This window comes from Genypterus blacodes, unplaced genomic scaffold (assembly GCF_046128005.1).
Source record: "Genypterus blacodes isolate CSIRO-AG114 ecotype Tasmania unplaced genomic scaffold, CSIRO-AGI_Gbla_v1 ptg000010l_1, whole genome shotgun sequence".
Taxonomy (NCBI): Eukaryota; Metazoa; Chordata; class Actinopteri; order Ophidiiformes; family Ophidiidae; genus Genypterus; species Genypterus blacodes.
Window position 1 is genome coordinate 912,364 of NW_027466824.1, and position 20,428 is coordinate 932,791.

Below are 20,428 nucleotides of genomic sequence, written 5' to 3' on the forward strand. Positions count from 1 at the left end.
TTGCTCTCTATCTATCTCAGTATCTCTCCATCTTCAAAGTAGCAGCTCTACTAACAGAGGAAGACTCTGTTCCAAGTCTCGACTCTGGAGGGGGGGAAACATTATTTATAGAGCTGCAGGATCTTTATCTCCTCGTCGCTCTGGACCTGCTGCTCTGTCCACCCAGTCAGCACTTTCTGCTCCTCACTTCCTTTTTACCTTCCCGCCGCTGCTTTCCATCCTTCTTCCTATATTTGACTGAAGCATTCTGACTTTACATCTTTACTCTCTCTCTCTCTCTCCCTTTCTCCCCCTCCTCTCTCTCTCTCTCTCTCTCTCCCCTCTCTCTCTCTCTCTCCATCTCTCTCTCACTCTCTCTCTCTCCCTCCTCTCTCTCTCCCTCTCTCTCTTGATTGACAGGAGGAAATCGATAATGATACAAGATCGTATTGTGCGGAAAACCGTGACCTCACACCCACACATACACACACATACAGTACACATACACACACACATTAGTTTGAATAATCTTATTTTTTGGAATGTAAATGTGGTCACATGTCACATTCATTCCCCCTCAAGTGTTCATATTTTCTCTCTTCTGTTGAGACGAGGATTTCTTCATCATAATTGTAGCTTGGAGGCCTTGGAGGTTTCTGATGATGATGTGTGTGTGTGTGTGTTTCGCAGGTCTCGGCTCATAGAGACAGGGTCACGGCTGCAGCCCACACACACACACACACTCCGTTTGGTTGCTGCTTTTGTTACTCATTTCATTGTGAATTCAAGGCCTGGTTCCATCTTTGTGTGTGAATGTGAAGAGAGAATGTGATGAGTGTTTCACACGTCGCTGAGGCCTCCAGCTAACGTGTGGATTCTCTTTTCAGGCTGGAGTATAAAAGCCTTGTGAGTGTGTGTGTGTGTGTGTGTGTGTGTGTGTGTGTAACACTGAAGCTGTTGCTCCTACATTCACACTTACACTCTGGCTTTGTCTTTCTCAGCTGCCGGTGGAAACTCTTCAATATGAGACAGTTTCATTTGTTGCTTACACAAATACAAACACACACACACACTCACACACACACGTCCACTGCATTTCCAATCACAGCTGTCTGATTGAGGAGTCGTTGCTTCTCAAAATTCATCAAATTCTACAAAGAAACATCACATTTTGTGTTTTCAGCTACAGGTTTTTGTGAAGATTAACCCTTTACCGACTCACTGCATCATCCAGCTGAAGCCAGAGTGAAGCTGTGTGTGTCTGACAGTACAAATGTTATACGCCATAGTGTTAAAGTTCTCCTTACAGCGCCACCATCAGGCTGATCCTGTGTGGACCTCATCCAACCTGCACCACACATTTCACTGAAAGCCACCAAATATCAACTCTTAACTTAGAAGACAAAGACAAAGAGTAAATAAGAGATAAAACACCTGCTCTTATAATTCCCTTCTCATTCACAGCTCAGGCTCATATCAGCTAACAGTTGTGTTTGTGACACTCAGCGGCTTCATCTCATCTCATCTCATCGTGTCAGGAGTGTCTGTGTCGTATCCAGGCTGACACACAAACACTGCGGCGCCTGTAGTTTGTAAATGTGTTCTCCATGCCTTCTGTCTGTCTGCATGACAGTGAGGAGCTATTAGAGATGCAGCCAGCATCAGATCCAGATGTGCTCTGGATGCTCTGAGCCTCTTCTGCTCCCACTCACAAGCACGCACCTACACAAGCCTGCCGACCTGGCCAGACACACACACACACACACACACACACACACACACACACACACACACACACACACACACTACACACACACGTGGATCCTGTGGAAAATAAATGGTGGCATAAATCACAGCGAGCAGGTGAGAGAGAGAGACAAAGTGAAGCAGAGGCCGAAGGAGAAGGAGACAGCGGCAACAAATGAGATCAAAGAGGGGGGGGGGGGGGGGGGGTGACTGCACATCGAAAACAAACACTCAGCAATGAGACGCGGTGAGAAGACGGCCAGTACTGGAGACAGATGGCGTCTTGGGGAAGGAAGCGGAGCAACAGCAGGCTGAAGCTTCTGTTCCCTCCGAGCCACGTTTGGAGTTTGAATATGTGCTTCACAGTCACAAAGTCAGCTGACTCAGCCTCCTCATGGGGCGTTCAGGGTCACACTCACACACACACCGCTCATGTACACTTAAAGTTGCAGTTAAATGTGTCAATTGTTGGATATACAGTATCATCAGACGTGTGTGTGTGTGTTTCCACCCTGCAGGTTCGTCCTGGTGTTTGGATGTCTGGTGCTCTCTGTGTTTTCTACCATCCCTGCTCATCAGGAGTTCTCCTCACACTGCCTACTCATCCTGGTAGGGACACACACACACACACACACACACACATACACACACACACACACACACACACAGCGTTTGCATACCACTGAGTTCAAAATTGTTCTTCACTGATGAATTGTGTGAGAGACACAATTACCTTATTAGGACCGTGTGTGTGTGTGAAATGTGAAATCTGTTAGAAGTGCTGACTGTGCATTCTCTGCATTGTAATGAGGCGTAATGATTGATGTGTTGTCAGTCGGGAGCCTTAGTGAAGCTGTTAAAATGTGATGTAATTTTTAATGAAGTCACTGAATACAGATGTCATCACACACACATCATCATTCAGGACGAGATCAACCAAACTAAACTTCACCAGAGTGAGGAGAGAGTGAGAGACAAACCTGAACCGGAGTCAATTCTAATCCCAACTCTAATCTGTGTACACCAATCCTTTTTAATGAGCCCTTTTATTTCTTATGCTTGAAATGAACATTTTGTCTGTGTGTGTGTGTGTGTGTGTGCGTGTGTGCGTCCTGCAGGAGTTTGTGATGATCGTGGTGTTTGGTCTGGAGTACATCATCAGGATATGGAGCGCCGGCTGCTGCTGTCGCTATCGAGGCTGGCAGGGACGTCTGCGCTTTGCCAGGAAGCCGTTCTGTGTCATAGGTAACGTAGGTTTGTGACGCTCCGGGACTAAAACCTGCCAAGACTCTTCACTGCCCCAAAACATGAAATGAAAGGATCCAACCTGCGTTACTTTAAATCTTCTTACTGTTCCTGCAATCATGGCACAGTCGCTGTATTCAGTGGCATCACACACATCCAGCTTGTTGTTGATGAAAACAGTCTAGTGAGGAAAACAAGTGAAGAAGAAGTGATATTTACACTGCAGTGACTGAAGAAGAAGAATAGAGGTGGGAAAGGGCGGCGGTGGAGGATCGATAGGTGGTTTGGGGCTGATGGATGGGCGGATTGATGTGGAAGCAAAAGGGAATCAACCACACTTCCTGTCGGTACTCACGACCTTTAACTCAAACTCCATCTCTCCCCCTAGACATCATCGTCCTCATCGCCTCGGTTGCCGTGGTATCAGCCGGTAGCCAGGGCCAGGGGAACATCTTCGCCACCTCTGCCCTGCGTAGCCTTCGCTTCCTCCAGATCCTGCGCATGGTGCGCATGGACCGTAGGGGGGGAACCTGGAAGCTGCTGGGCTCCGTGGTTTACGCTCACAGTAAGGTAGGACGCCATCCATCGCTCCCTCATCCTCCTCTACAACCTTCAGCTTGTTCCCCAACGTCTCAAGATCACATTAAGATGTTTGTATTCATAGATCAACACCTCCTACAACACAACACATTAACTATGCCGCCGCTAGTGCTTGAAATAGATTAAATACTCCGTCCACCAGGGGGCACTGTGGTACGTAGAACAGCTAAAAAATTACACCGAACTTCTCCTCTAGAAGATTCAGCCTTTTGTGTTTTGGGGGGTTGTTAGTGTCACTGCCAGATGACAAAACTGTGTGTGTTTGTGTGTGTGTGTGTGTGTGTGTGTGTGTGTGTGTGTGTGTGTGTGTGTGCAGGAGCTGGTCACAGCCTGGTACATTGGCTTCCTGGTCCTGATCTTCTCCTCCTTCCTGGTCTACCTGGTGGAGAAAGAGTTCAACAAGGAGTTTGCCACCTACGCAGACGCTCTGTGGTGGGGCACGGTGAGCCGCTCTGTGTGCTCCAGCTGACACCTCTACTTTTGCTCGCTAAGTCCCGACTCAACTGTGACCTGTGATGAAGATGTGTCGCTCCTGCCTCGTCTTCATTCAGTGTTTCATTGGTCTTCCTCAGCTGCTTTTGAAGCTCAAGCTGCCATTTATTCCTGTTTGCAGTTTGCGATGTGACCTCAATGACCCCTGTAATGTAAAAACTAACAGGGCTTTGAAGGAGTTGCTCTTTCCTTCCCACACTAGTCTGCCTCCTCCTCCTCCTCCTCCTCCTCCTCCTCCTCCTCACACTCATCAAACCTCCGAAACTCAGGAGGAGACGGCGCTCAAACAAGAGACGATCAATAAATTCAATTTGGCCTCCACTGGGTGAGACTGACCCATTAAAGCCTCTCACAGTGACATTCAGCAACGCTCCGTCTCCATCCGTCTCCATCTGTCCATTTAGGCCACGCCCACTACCACCTACCAGATTTTGTTACTTTTAGAGTTTTGTCCGAGTTGTCACCAAATCTTTCATGTAGACTTTCTGAACCAAGCCAGATGAAAGATAAGCCTTTATTTTTTTGATATTCTGTACCGTTTTGGTGTGATCTAATAAGAGCCGTGACCTCTGACCCCTCAGATCACCTTAACCACCATCGGCTACGGTGACAAGACTCCTCAGACGTGGACGGGACGTTTGCTGTCAGCCGGCTTTGCTCTGCTGGGGATCTCCTTCTTTGCCTTACCAGCTGTGAGACACACACACACACACACACACACACACACACACACACACACACACACACACACACACACACACACACACACACACAAACACACGCGCGTTATAACACACGTTAACACTGTGCTGTCAATGCAGGGAATTTTCTGTATCAGTAAAATGTAATGTCTGTGTGTGTGTGTGTGTGTGTGTGTGTGTGTGTCCAGGGCATCTTGGGGTCAGGTTTTGCCCTGAAGGTACAGGAGCAGCACAGACAGAAACACTTTGAAAAGAGAAGGAACCCAGCTGCCAGCCTCATCCAGGTACACACACACACACACACACACACACACACACTTCACCTCCCTCTGTGTGTTTGTGCATATGTACCTGTCATCGTCTTTAAGTGTGTGTATTGGTTGCGTTTTTGTGTTTTGTCTGGCTCTGCTCCTATCAGAGTGTGTGTGCATTATTTATGTGTGTGTATTTACTTTGTGTGTGTGTGTGTGTGTGTGTGTGTTTTGCCATCTGTGTGTCAGCTGATGATGACTAACGGTGTGTGAGGCACTCTGCCCCTCGCTCAGGTCCAACAGCAACACACACTGCAGGGATTTATGAGCCGTTTCCATGGCGATCGTTCCCTGGGCAGACGCCCCTCCACACCGTCGCTCATTCTAATAGACAAGACCGGCAGCATTCGTCTCTAAAGCGCCATAAATATCTGCTCTGTGTGTGTCTGTGTGTGTGTGTGTGGTATGTATGTGTGTGGAGCTGCTTTTGTGTGCGTCTCTGAGTGTGTGTGTAGTTTCTGTTTGCATGCACAGGGATGTATTGGTATTTATGTGTGTTCTTCCTTCTTTATATGCGTGTGTTTTTGTGTGTGTTTGCGTGAGACTGAAGCAGTCTGCATTTTTCTATGTGCCCATGTGTGTGTGTGTGTGTGTGTGTGTGTGTGTGTGAGAGTTTGTGTGTCTGTGTTTGTCATCTAGCTTTGGAGATTTTTGAATTTTTCCGTCAAATCAAACCTCCAGCATTTCTGAGCTTTTTCTCTTTATTTTTCTCCTCCGTTTCCAATTTGTTATCTTTAGTTAAATATAATGTGTTAAAACGTATATTTACAGTCTTTCATCACCGTTTGCATTGAATTGGGAATGTCATGACTAACCAGCCGGCTGTGTGTGGGCGAGCAACCACATCATCAAATCCACTATTAACCCCGTCATACAAAGCACTGTGCTGAGGCGGCGCCCCCTGAGCTCATTCATAAATCGGGACCAGAAGAAATAGAGACTTAATCTTTAATAATCTTCACAGACGAGTCACTGAACAGCCTGGGACACAGCGCTCATGATTATTCAAACTTCTAAAACACTTTAAAGTGATTCTTCAGTGCCTTGTTGTGATTTTCCAACATTTCAATCTGTTCATTCTGATCTGTTGTCATTTTGTCAATAATTCCACACAAAAACAATAAAGAATATGAAGGGCTGCTCTCTAGTTGAGGCTTTTATCTGCAGTTAAACGTTAAAACCCTTCAATGATCCCAGAGCTCCTCCTTGAATGGATTTGGATCAATAATCAGGAGATATTGAGGTGAATAATGAAGGAAGCGGCTCGTCCAGCTGCTCTTCCCTTTCATCACTGCTGATCACTTATAACGCCTGACAGAAACCAGTCGTCGCCCGTAAATCAGGACGGGACTCTAAAGCAGCCATGAATCCCCCGCGTGTGTTGATTCTGTCTCTGCTCTGGCTGCGTGTCAAGCACCTGGTCTCCGTCTGTTACCTGCCAACTTTACAACACTTTCCTCAACAGGTAGAAGGAAACTTGGACGCAGCGCTGATGTGTTAAAAATGTGGAGGACATTGCCCCGCGCTCGCCGTCGCTCCACTTCCCCCCCCCCCCCCCCCCCCCCATCACACACAGCTCTGCATGCTTCAAAACCACTGTGTGTGTGTGCGTGTGTGTGTGTGTGTGTGTGTGTGTGTGCAGGGCAGGATATTAGCCCCACCCTCAAGCCTCCACAGCTGACCGCTTCTAATCCCTATTTTAGCGACTGGCCTTATTTTCATATCAGGCTTTGGATTCCAATAAATGCCAAACACCCAAAATCGAAAAGTGCTCAGTATTTGGCAGGTGGCTGGTGTGAATTTCTGCCCTGTTTGCACAACGTTTGTTTATATTACGGCTTTCACACTCGGCGCCATGATGGAGGTCCGATGAGGAGTTGAGCGTAATCTCGTCACGTTCTAAAAGTGGAAGGAAAGAGAGGAAACATTGATTTGTCAGATTTAAAGAGACAAAGTTACGTTAAGTTAGTAAGGTTGGTCCATATAAAGGTCAATGTTGCACCTGAGCTTCCCTGTGACCTTTGACCTCGCTGCTGTGTCCGTCCCACTGGACTCGGTGGAGATGGCGGCGGTGATGTCATTCCATATTAGGAAGGAATCCTGATTGTAAACAGTGTCCGTATTGTTGAGGACCTCCAATATGGCCGCCGAATGACCACATCCTCAGAAAGCCGCCTGTTCACATGACAACACATTCCCGTTTTTCCTCACCATGTTTGTGCCATCACCCCTGTGTGTGGTGTGTCTGTGTGTGTGTGTGTTTGTGTGCGTCCTGGTCCGTCTGTGCTCCCTCCCCCTCCCAGGCGGCTTGGCGTCTGTACTCCACCGATGGCGCTCGTCCCTACCTCAGAGCCACATGGCACCACTACCAATGCGCACTCCTCCCCCCACTCAGGCATGTATCCCCTCCACCTCCACCAACACTAGCATCCCCCCCCCCCCCCCCCCCCACCTCGCCCTGCCTTCCACCCCTCCCTCCGACAACTCCCACCCAGGACGCATCGACTCAACCCAGAATACTAATCAGCTTCTTCTTCTTCTTCTTCTTCTTCTTCTTCTTCTTCTTCTCTTCCCCCTCCTCTTCCCTCTCTACATAAACCTTCCTCCCTTCCTCACTTTGTTTTTCCTCCCCGTTTCATTTATCTCATCGTTATGTTATTTCATTTATCCTGTTGACTGCACGTAGTGTGTCTGGCGTAGTTATGCTGCTGATGAGAACTCGGTTTCCATTGCTACCTGGAAGCCTCATTTGAAGGCGTTGCATACCTGCAGCCCCGCCAAGTAGGTAACAACTCACAGACTTACAAACATGGCCGCTGCTGCGCTCCTCCTCCTCCTCCTCCTCCTCCTCCTCCCCTTCCTCCTCCACAGCTCCTGTCTGCACGTCTCTGCTGATGGAACCTCCACTCTCCTTCTTTCCCCCCTGCTGTTTCACCATCATTCAGCTCCTGAATATCTTAAACACACACACACACACACACACACACAATCACACACACACACACACACACACACACTCACACACGCACACACACACACACACACTTATTGACATTTTTTTCCACTTCTGGTTGGTTTGCTTTGCATGCGCTTCCTCAACAGCAGCACCTCATTCACTTTCACACACACACACACACACACACACACACACACACACACACACACACACACACACACACACACACCCAGTCCAGGTCCTCATAAATCCCTCGGGCTCTGTTGGGTCTGGGGTTGTTTTCCTCCTGAAGGTCTTAAGCTCATGAAACAGTGGGCTGTACTCAGACACACCTGCTGCCCTGCCAGCGCCCTCACATGGACCTGGAGCTCAGGTCCATTTGCTCCAGGTAACGCACAGCAACACAAACAAAACACAAACAAAACACAACCCAGTGCAGGAAAGAGCAGAGAGGAGCAGGAGTGAACACAGGAGTGAACACAGGAGTGAACACAGGAGTGAACCTTTGTCTCATTCTGCCCCTGGAGCAGACACACATGAGGCACATACACACCTGGATAAACTGGTTAACAATCAGCAGGACTGTCAGTCAGAGTGGACACACTTCAGTTTGTGCCACTTCCAGGTGCAATAAGGGTTTCTATTGTGTTTGAATATATTGGATTCATTGCCTCTCATGGGCTTAAACAGCATAACGGCTAATAAGATGCAGACAGTCTGCAGATAAGGAGGAGGCTTGTTACAGAACAGACCTGTCCATGAGCCATTAAGTTCCATTATAGTGGAACACACACATCTAATGGCTCTGAGAGTGATACTCCCCTAACCTGGAGTCCATAAAAGAGCTTTAGGTGCAGATTGATCTCAAACTAATCTGGGGTGTAAAGACTTAATGACAGCAAAGATTGGGATTCTTGTTAGTTTCCACCTTTTCTCAAAAGCTTAACACTAAAAATAATACTGTTCCTTTAAATGGAGTTCACATCAGTTTGGGCTCCAGATTCCATTTTGGTGAGAGGCTCAGTCACAGTGGCACTAAGAGCTGCAGATGCATCAAACCAAGACCGTAAAAGTTTCAGCCTCTTTTACAGCCTTTATGTGAGTTCAGAGGTCAGCTGGGACGTCCACACACACACTCACACACACTCACACACGCACCAGATCCTAACCTCCTAACCTTTTTCCATTTCTTGCCTCCTGCCAGCCGACACTCATAACTTGCATGAGCTTTGGAAACAGTTTCTTCTTCTTCTTCTGCTGAGTTGATGTTTCTCTCTCTTGTGCGTCTCGTCTTTGGCTCTCGTACCATCAAGTGGAAACGTCTGTATGATGCTGCCGTCATCCTCCACAATACTGATCTCTCTCTCTCTCTCTCTCTCCCCCTCTCTCTCTCGCTCTCTCTGTGTGTCTCCTCCTCTTCATCCCACTAACCTTTGAAGGAAAGAACAGGGCGAGACGACATACAGGTTTGTATGACTCCCACATCATACACACACACACACACACACGTTTAATACCATGATGTCAGTGTCAGTGCCTTATTAGTTTGAATGCTTTAACACCCTCCCTCTTAAGGAATCATTTTATCTGACTTCATCCCTGTGTTGATGAGGCGATCTCAGATTTACAGATTTGTTGGATCTTGTTTTCTTTGCGTCTCATCTCAGGCAGTTTTTTCACATTTACATCATAAACTCTGAGTGGCGCTGCGAGTGTGAAAGGTTGGAGAATCAATTGGAGATTATGGCCGAGCAGGCTTGAGGCGTATTGATTGGCTGCAGGTTTGTTTGTTTGTTGGTGGAGCGGTTGGTTTATGGATTGGCTGAGGGGCTGAGGAGCTTATGTTGATGTTGATGTTGATGTAAATGTAAATGTAAATGTGAAACTCTTACTATCCAGGGAAGTGGAACGGATCATGGAAGGAGAAGCGAGAACGATTCTACAGACCAGATTCGCGACAGAATACACAGTAGCTAAATGAATAGCTTGGCAGTTATTTGTCCTTTATGAGGAGTAATCAAGACTGTGTGAGTTGGACTAGAAGGTCAGAGACTAGATCAGGTGTTTGTCTGTGATTGTAGCTTCGACCTCTCAGATTCGACCTTTTCCCAAAACTCTTTTGCCGCAGGTGAGTCAGCGCTCCTGTGTTAGGCTCAGAACTTATCAATCACCCCCTGCACTCTTACCTGATACGGGACCCCACTGTGTAAACCTAGGGGCGCGCCTGCTCATAAATCAGTGGATGTATATAGATATGTTCTCCCTGCTGGACGGGATGTTTTCCTGCTGGGACGGTGGAACATTTTCCACTCTGCAGTTTTACGATTTGTGTAGTTTATGGCGCAAAAATCAGTTTTTTATGTCGCGCTCGCCATACGATCTCCGCTGCCTCGTGTCTCTAGTGCACGTCAGAACGATGTCACACCACTGGATGTAGGATGTAGATGTAAAGGAGATGAAGGTGTTTGAATTAGACGAGACAGTTTGACTTTATCTTCCTTCTTTCTTCATTTTCCATCTTTCCGCTGCTTTCATGCAGCTTGATCTCTTCTTCTGCACTTGACTCTAAGGCAGAGAAGGGTCATGGGTTCCTTTCTGTTTCTCTGTGAGTGAGTGAGTGTGTGTGCGTATACGCCCGCGCGTGTGTGTGTGTGTGTGTGTGACTCCTGCCTTCAAAGACAGGAGTCTGTACCATGTCTGTACCATGACGCACTTTTTCCATTGGGATAGTATTTATATAACTCATCAAACACAAGTCAAGGAGAGACGGAGCAAAGTTGACGAGGAGAAGGAGAGGAGGAGGAGGAGGAGGGGAGGAGGAAGATGGGGGAGTTCAGACACCAGGAGACACACAGAGATTTGTGAGGGTAATCATGCTTGTATAGTTTTTACAGTGCAGAGATTTTGGGTAACATCTTAACTTTTTAGGTTTTAAAGTTAAGACACACACACACACACACACACATTAATAGGTTCATACACTCATCCTCAAACAAAAGGAGGTTTTATTAGACGTTGTTGCATCATAAAGAGCTCCGTGCCGTCACTTTAAAGGTCCGTGTGCAGCTACACTTTCCTTCTTTACAACATTTAAGGGCGGCTGAGTCTGTTTACACTCGGGAAGTCACGACTCCACACGTCTCCACACGTCTCGCACACGCTACCAGAGCACACGGATGTTTGCGTGGCTCGTTGGTTTGTCAGACTGTCAGCTGCTCGGCGGTGGTGTGAGCCGCGGTGAAGGGACGGCGGTTTGTCGTTCCAGCAGACTTGTAAACATTTGCTGCTTCACGTTACCGTGGTAACTACGCCAAGGTCGTTAGATACAGCATGAAATTAATGATTAAATATGATTCATTTCTTTGAAGTGTGTGTGTTCATTGTGCGTGTGTGTGTGTGTGTGTGTGCTGTGAGATCTTCGTACGCCCATAAGCGGGGATGTGAGGGGAGATAACGGCTCACAGTTTCAGTTTCTATTCTCTCTGTGGAGCGCGAACACAAAGAGGCAAAGAGACTGAATCTAATTTACACACCACCATCCGTGTGTGTGTGTGAAGCCGGCGTGTCATGTTGAGTTACACGTTTAGTTGAACTGGCCTCCTCCACCTCCTTCCTCCTGCCTGGTCTTTGTTGCTACACCAGCGCCTCCACCTGGTGGGTCAGGGCGCCTGCACGGACGAGAACGTGTGTGATGTTTAAAATCTGTGTCATATATTCACAGCTGTTTGTTTCCTCCTAACTCTTGGTATTTGTTGTGTCTCATCATGAACAGCTGAGATTTCTCCTCTGGTCCTTCCTCTCTACCCTTCTTCTAATCTCTTTCTCTCTGTCTTCTCCTCCACTCGTCCCTCCTTCGCTCTAGCAAAGGTCAATTTAATAAGAGGCGCCTGAGAAGGTATATCGCTCGGAAATATAGGAGGTACCCCCGTCCCCCGCCCCCAACCCCCTACCCAGCATCCCCCTCTGCCCGGTAACCGTGGGAATGACCGACTAACCGCACTGTCCCCAGCATGGAGGAGAGGAGCAACCTCAGAACAAACTCTACCTCCTCCCTCGCTCCCTTTCTCCTCTTTCAGGACTGAGACCGACACTCCTGCTTGTTGCTTGTCCAGTGTGATGCAGGATCTTTTGTTATTCCGTCTGCAAACTAAAGGGGAATTCCAGGAAGATACATCTTAGCAGTGTTCTCCAGATCCTCCACATTAAAGGAAACTAGCTTTCCCCTTTAATCTGTGCTGTGTAGCTCCAACAATCCCTAAGCTGCTAAGATTCTGTAAAGAGTAAACCCTGAGCTGACCCCTGACCTTTTCCCCAAACCAAATGCATGGCGATGAGCTCTGCCAGCTGTTAGCAGAATGTTGTTCCTTTAATCTTCTCAGGTGAATCATGGTTTTGGTCCCAGTTATATATTCTAAACATTAAAATACAAGTCAAACATTAATTTATGAATGTTGTGCCTGGCACTTTGCCTGTTCTTTAATGTATTTGTGCTTTAATGTAAGATGTTTAATGAAGCCTGCTGCTACAAAACAACTGCATTCCTGTGTTTCATAGGGTTCCTACACAAACCTGGAGATGATGAATGTAGAGTATAAAGTCTATTTGTAGCTCTAGATGCTGGGTTTTGAATACGGAATTCTGATTTTACGCAGTATCAATTAGAAATAAGAATCATTTTAGTTTGCTGCTTTGCTGCAAACCGCCCTATTGAATTTCAACTCTCCTCCATGTATTGTATCAGACTGCTTCATGTTCTGTTTGGTCACATCCCTGCTCTGATATCTCAGATCTGAATCAGGTTTGCGTCTCAAATTTGGAGAAGCTCTCGGAAAAATGTTCTGTAAAAGTTAAGACGAGGAAAGAAAATTCACTGGAAGCATAGGTTGAGGTCTGGAAAGAGTTGATGGCAGTTGTGTAGGAACCCTGCGTCTCTCTGCTCTGCTGCACTGCATGCTGGTCCATTCGCTATAGCAACAGGACGGTTTACTGCAGCCAGCATTATTGATTAAGGATTTTCTGCATCTCACTGAAGTCTAACCACTTAGGTTGTTTACACTGACTCCATATTCGTCCACCATTAGAGTCAACTAATCAGTTCTGAGTTTAGAAGATTTAAAGCTTTCTTTTTAAATTGAATCCCATCGATGTAGTCCTGATATGATTACAGCAAACAAATGAGACCGTGGCCAAACCCTGTATGTGATGACTAATAAATAAATATGGATGAGCAGAGAGTTTTCCATTAGCCCCTCGCTTCTTCCACACTTCTGTCATCACCAATTCTGAAAGATTTATTTTCGTTTGGTCTGGAAGAACAGAGAGCTATTCTTGTTTTGTGACAAAACACTCCACACAGACGTTTCCAGCTCTGTGCCTTCAGTTCACTTTACGTTCTGTCTCCTTTAATCTCGGTCCGTCTGCAGGAGACTGTGGAACACGATCTGTGGGCCTCTAAAGATTACTCATTTGTTCTTTTTGGTAAAGTTACACTTACAAGATATAAAACACGGTTAACTTGTGTTATTGGCACGGATACCGTCCTCCTTTGAGCTGTTGGAGAAATAGCACATGGGATCCAAAAGGTTCCATTCAAAGCCTGACGGGGCGGCCAAGCAGAGGCCAAAGATCTGAGAACGCTCCAGCTTACAAGAAAAACAACATCAGTGACCTCGTTCAGACCCAAAGCATTTATTACACCATTAATATACCAAAGTATTGATCTTCACATCTGTCAAACAAACACCTTCAGCTCTTTGTTAGAATGTATTTAGGGAGTAATGAATATAGATACGTATGTTCTTTATGTAGTAAAGTAGTGCAGTGAAATCAGTGTGTAAACGTCAGTGTGTGTTTGCAGCTGCGGTCTCCTCTGTTCACTGTAATCTTACTCATGATAACGTGGGGATAATTAATGGATGGTATCAGCTGGGATGGGTTGTTTGTGAGGTGCAGTGCAGGTCCGCAGCAGAGCAGCCAGACGGTCTGAGGTTCTGTGGTTCAGGCGGCTTGGCGGCTTTGTTCTGGTGTTTGGAGCATGACAGAGAAGACAGAACGCTGCCCTCAGCCTGAGCTCCCAAACCTCACCCTCTGACGGGAAATTGGTGTTGACAGCATCTCCTCTCTCCTTCTTTCTCTGTCTCTCTGTCTCTCTGTCTGTCTGCCTGTCTGTCTGTCTGTCTGTCTCTCTCTCTCTCTCTCTCTCTCTCTCTCTCTCTCTCTCCACAGTCAGAAGTTGAGTTTTAAGGAGCGAGTTCGGATGGCGAGTCCTCGTGGCCAGAGCATGAAGAGCCGGCAGACGTCCGTCAGCGACCGCCAACGTTGTTCCCCTGGCAACGAGGTGGTGGGCGGGGCTGAGCTGATGGCTGGGAGTCCGGCCAAAGTGCAGAAGAGTTGGAGCTTCAACGATCGAACCAGGTTCAGGCCGTCGCTGAGGTTAAAGAGCCAGACGAGGACGGCTGTGCCTGACGGTGAGCAGAGTGTGTGAATACATCCATCCATCCATCCATCCGTCCATCCATCCATCCATCCATCCATCCATCCATCCATTCATCCATCCATCCATCCATCCATCCATCCACACATCCATCCATCCATCCATCCATCCATCCATCCATCCATCCACACATCCATCTATTCATTCCTCCTTTAGATTCCTCTGTTTCTCCTCTGCCTCCTCTGCTTCTTCCCTTAGCGTGTGTCTCTCTGGTTGATCTTGGCAGTATGAAGCATATATGTGCCCTCTTCACTGAGCTCACATAGCTGAGCTGGCACACACACACGCTGGCCCGTTCCTCAAGATCTCATCCAAACAGAGCATGAATTCTCCCCTCCTAATATCCAGAATAGAATGGGCCTGAAGTGTTCCGGTGCAGAATGTGTTTCCTGCCTGTGGTGAGTCGGTTCTTATGGATGTTGTGTGTCTTTGTCTCCACAGTGGACGCTGGTTTGACCACGGAGGACTCGTTCGACGAGAGAGGCTGCCACTGTGACGTGACAGTGGAGGATCTGTCAGCCGCCCTCAAGGCCGTCATCAGGGCTGTCAGGTGGGCTCATGTTTACATCTCACACAACATCAACATGTAACACACACACACACACACACACAAAGGAGGAGGCTTGCAAGCGAGTGTGAAAACTGAAGCTTGTTCCTGATTGGTCGACACGGTGCATCTGGCCAATCAGAACAGTGGCAGCTTTTCCGGAGGTGTCCTTAAAGGGACAGTGCATGTTTTCACTCAGTGTGCACAGAGCAGCACGAGTGGTTCAATGTGTTTTTGGCACCTTCAAAACAGATCAGTGAAAATAAGAACATAGAAGTCTGTAGGATGAGATCTTTAAAACAGTTTGTTGTTGTTTGTTGTTGATACCCATTGAAGATGTTTGCTGTGAACTACATTGAAGGTCTAATGGCTCATTGTCCATGGGAAATCCATGGGAATCAATGGGAATCAATTTCCTGTCTGTTGCCACTGCGGAATCCATGGTCTGTTTCCTCTCATCCATACCCATTGATCCTGAGACGATGTGATCAATGAGCTGGAGCTCCGGATCCATGGCTGATTGGCTGTGATCATAAACACTGTGGGCCAATTGAGATCTGGTTGAAAGAGTTTGTCATTGGTGCTCCTCTTTTCTCGATTGGTTGATCAGTCTATTTGTCTTTACCTATTGATCTGAAGGTGGTCTGGCGTGCAGGATTTGAGCCGATAAGCTTCAGTATTGATCAGGTGTTCAGATGGATCATGTTCCTCCTGCCTCCCCACAGTGAGGACGGCCTCCTGAAAGTGAACCAGATCTGTAACATAACGTCACAGCAGCCAGCCAGCATGTGTGTGTGTGTTACTTTACATTCACACACAGCAGGTGTCCCTCTGGTGTCAGTGCTGATGTTTTCCTCCTTCAAAATCCATTTCTTCTTGTTTTTCACCATCTTTCTCTCTTTGTCTCCAACACCCGCTGCTGAGTTTGAGGGTTCGCCTTCAGGGTTTTCCAGCAGCCCTGTATGGGGTGTGTGTGTGTGTGTGTGTGTGTCTGTGCAGACCCTGCTCTGTTACACTGGCACCGGCACCCTGCGAGTGAATGTTTATTCTTCTGGCATGGCCGGATTCTCTCTCACTCTATACTCCTTCTTACCCTTCACATGATTTTTGTTAATAAAAACAGCAATTTTTGTTATAAATCAAGTAAAAAAGGATCTAAATCAGCCTTTTCTGCACCAAGCAGGTCTAATTTTACAGTGAAATAAGAATCAGACGCTGCAAAGTGACTCACAATAATCTTCTATTGTTTAGAAAAGTAAATAAGCAAATAAATATTGATCCTATGAAGTTCCTGATTTTCTACCCGATCATAGAAAACGATACAAATTAGCCTCAACATCTGGAATCAAAATGACAAATGTTAATAGAACAATCAATTTTGTGATAATCTGAATATTTCCTCTTCTTATTCCCTCCTTAAATCACAGCACTTCACATTTCTGCTCTTTGTAAAAATGTATTTCTGTCAACTCTGGTTTCCTTTCAGTTCCAGATCAGATGTAGAATTTATGCAACCACAAGTTGAAGCATATTTGCTGCACATATGCTGCTAAACACGTTCATGTATGTATGGAATTAATGCGTGGATCATTTTCTCACATTTCTTGACCATATGTGCTGCAATATGTTCTCTATAAATACGTCTGAGTCCGTCTCCATACATGTTCACATCCGTCACTGAGCTGTGAGTTTGTCAGCAAACACACTGAATGTTAAATCACTCTCTCTCTTCATCACTCTTCATCACACCAGCGTCTGCACAGGGATCAATAATCTGCACTCTGCATGTTATTGCCTCAAAAGGTTTCAATTAAATGATCGTTTCAAAATGTCAGAAATGTCCATCAGACGTTATTTGCATTAATAGAAAGCAACAAAGTTTGGCGATTTAACTTGATAAATAAACACGAATCATCCATTATCAAGATTAAGGTTCTCTCTTCTTTAAACTCAGCTGGTCACCATCAGGACTAGGATCAAAATTTGCCCAAATACTTAAATGTTTGCTGTGTTTTGATCTTTTTGTTGAGGAAATATCACAAATATCTCTAAAAGCTCAAAGTGCTCTTCATCCTTTCATTTCCTTCATTTAAAATTCATTCAAACTAAATGTGCACCTTTTTGTCAGGAGTGTATGCTGTGTGTGTGTGTGTGTGTGTGTGTGTGTCTTAATAATGTGCCCTATAGATGTGATACGATCAGATCTATTCTATTTCATTCTATGAAGCAAAAGTATGTGTATGTGTAGTATTCTTCCACTGTGAAATTGCTGCTTTTAATCATGTAAAGGGTTGGAGTCCTTCATCCACCACACACACACACACACACACGCACACACACACACACACACACACACACACACACACACACACACACACACACCCAGCAGGTCTCCTCCCTGGGCAGCCGGAGCCCAGGGCTTTCCCAGGGTGTCGGGTTGAGGGTTCGACGCCCCCCTCCCATGTCAGTGCTGTTATTACAGCGTCTCATCTGTCACCAGCGTTTCCATCCAGATGCTGAGAAAAACAGGCAACTGGAGCGAAGCAGGAGGAGCAGGAGCCATCGGGGACCCTGAATGACCCACCAGCACAGATCCTCTTACATCTACCAATATTATTCACCCAGCGGAGGAGGACTCCACTCCAGTTTCAGTGTTTCAGTCTGATTGTTATTGGTTGGACACGAGCACATGCATGGGAACTTTGGTCTCTCATTAGATGCCGAAGGTCTCTGAGTGTTTTCTTTATTAAACTCTGAAGACAAGACCAACAAGTGAGACCTGGAGCCTCCTGATGCTTTCACGAGGCGGTGCTGCCATCCAGTGGATCAGTGTTGTAATTACAGGTGCATCTGCCAAAGAGGAGCAGTGAAGGATACTGGGACTTTACTCAGCAAAACACGAGAAACAAATGCTACAAACATGCAATTATCAACTCATCCAACCCTCAAAGGAAGTAATTGTCTTGTCCTCTGTGTGTGTGTGCGTGTGTGTGCAGGATCATGAAGTTTCATGTCGCAAAGAAGAAGTTTAAGGAGACGCTGCGTCCGTACGATGTGAAGGACGTCATAGAGCAGTACTCTGCAGGCCACCTGGACATGCTGTGTCGCATCAAGAGCCTTCAGACCAGGTCAGGACACACTGGACACACACACACACACACACTCTTCTGATTTAGACTTTGACTTAATCTTAACAGTACTGATCTGTGCTGGTGTGTTCCTGTTTTAAAGTCAAACTATTTGAGTGAAATCTGTCAGAAATGCTATTTATTATTGTGGTTCAGTGGTCACTGGCTCTAAATTGTTGCCAACGTTGAGTGGGCGTGGCTTATTCTTCAGAGCGTGCTGTATCTCATGTGAATCAGTCGTTCTGTAACTTGGTGGACATGTGACCTCACTACTTTTGGAAATAAGGGACATTAATCGACCTGATGGAGGGGCTGTGATAACAATACATGCATTACATTTTGTCAGTAAGTGTGTGTGTGTGTGTGTGTAACCTGTGAAACCTCACTGACAGACAGAGTGGTAACTGAAGGAGGTATGAACTCTGAGTGGCTTCTAGTTGAACTTTGCTCTCACTGCCAGTCTGTCTCTTTGATCCGCTGTGTGTGTGTTTGTGTGTACCTATGTATGTGTGTGTGTCCTCTCTCTCCCAGACTGGACACTGTAGTGGGCCCGCCCCCTCCGAGGCCCTTCAGCAGCCGAGTCAAGACCTTTTCCTCTCCCTCCCTGCATTTATATTACAGCCAAGCCCGGAGGAAACCCTCTGTGCCGGGGTCAGGCCAGCCCCGCCTCCTGCTCCCCCACTAACACAACCAAACCTGCCCTCATGATGATGATGATGATGATGATGATGATGATGATGATGATGATGTCAGACCTGGGTCAAACTGCCTGCACTCATGTGTTGCCTGCGTCCTGCTGCGCACGATTCAGGAAATCAATCTGTGCTTTCACATAAAAGATGACTAGATGAGTAAATCTTTAGGGATAATAATAATAATAGATAATAATAATCACCCTCAAAATGATAATTGGTTGAAAAGTAATGTGGACTTGTTAACTGTCATTTTAATGATGTCAAAGAAGAAGACCTCACATCTCTAACTGCACAACAATGATTTTTAAAGTTGTGCTAATAAATGAAACTAAACTGAACTATTGCAAGATAACAACAACGACTATCATATATCATGCAGAAACTCTTTGGCCCAGGTCTGACTTGACTCAAATCCATCCTCACATGTTTTAATCTCTCTCCAGAGGTCATCAACAAGCTCCAATGTCTGATTTTACTCGAGTAAATGTTCCAGTTATAAATATTGAAAAGCTTCTAATACACAACTTGTGTTTGTGTGGGCAGAAGGTAAACAAAAGCTGTGACTGTTTGGCCGCTGGTACCAAACTTTCCCAGTTATGAAGTGCAGTCCTTGAAGGCATCATTGTAGTTCTTGCTCATATTTGATGAGTTGACACATAAATTCATAAATCCTCTAAATAATCAAATTATTATTATTGTGACTTATTTATTATTTCCTCAGCTTGGACCTCTTGGGAGAGCATTTTGTTCTGCTAACTTAGGAAACCGTAGAAACAACACAAGCTCTCATCAGCTCATATTATTACTGCTGCATGCATTCTAATGGTTTCATTAATAAGCCAGGATCAAGCTTATATTATGAATAAACTATAAATGAAAAAGTGTCCAATCGTTAAGGTTAAGTCAAGAAATGCTGGAAACAATGGGGTGCAGTAAAGTTTCCATCGAGTATGACAGTTTATGTGCTGCACCGATGTTTGATGTGTTTGCACCGAATGCTAAATGAACGCTGTGCAGTGTGTGTGTGTGTGTGTGTGTGTGTGTGTGTGTGTGTGTGTGTGTGTGTGTGTGAGCCGTATCTGACCGTGTCTCTCTCCTGCCTCCAGGCTGGCCGGTGCGTCGGGCTCTGGTGCCGGCCTGAGCAGCCGCCCCAGGAACCTGTCCTCTCCTGTTCTGCAGTGTTATTGTAGCGGCGCCCAGAGGAAGAAGCTCTCTGGCCCTGGGTTACTGTCACTTTCCCTTTCACTAGAACCCCACTAGCTGTGTTCCCTGTCCCTGAGGTGACCCTTAGACCCCCAAAGTGCTCCTCTGGGCCTCACATGTCACACACACACCTGCATCACAGTACCAAGAAGGGTGGAGTTCACCTTCAACCAGTGGCTCCCAAACTTTGTCTTTCGCGCCCCCCTTTTTTAGATCAGAAGTTTTTACAGTTGTACAAACTACTTAAAGAGTTTTTATGTTTGAGGATTTGTCCAAAACATCATTCAATTCCCCTTAAAGGACTTGAAGGCGTTTCCTTCAGTGGTGGTTAG

At 46.3% G+C, this 20,428-nt stretch overlaps 1 protein-coding gene across 1 annotated transcript in view; it reads left to right on the forward strand.

The window, feature by feature from the left end:
• Positions 1-20,428, forward strand: part of LOC143007246 (potassium voltage-gated channel subfamily KQT member 5-like) — a 62,577-nt gene that overhangs the window by 36,476 nt on the left and 5,673 nt on the right. The window contains exons 2-13 of the mRNA XM_076158559.1: positions 2,244-2,334; positions 2,844-2,970; positions 3,359-3,540; positions 3,887-4,012; positions 4,644-4,754; positions 4,952-5,047; positions 7,761-7,855; positions 9,470-9,496; positions 14,256-14,497; positions 14,965-15,073; positions 18,067-18,198; positions 18,730-18,849. Of these exons, the coding sequence (XP_076014674.1) occupies positions 2,244-2,334; positions 2,844-2,970; positions 3,359-3,540; positions 3,887-4,012; positions 4,644-4,754; positions 4,952-5,047; positions 7,761-7,855; positions 9,470-9,496; positions 14,256-14,497; positions 14,965-15,073; positions 18,067-18,198; positions 18,730-18,849 (1,458 nt within the window). The remainder of the gene's footprint in view (positions 1-2,243; positions 2,335-2,843; positions 2,971-3,358; positions 3,541-3,886; positions 4,013-4,643; positions 4,755-4,951; positions 5,048-7,760; positions 7,856-9,469; positions 9,497-14,255; positions 14,498-14,964; positions 15,074-18,066; positions 18,199-18,729; positions 18,850-20,428) is intronic.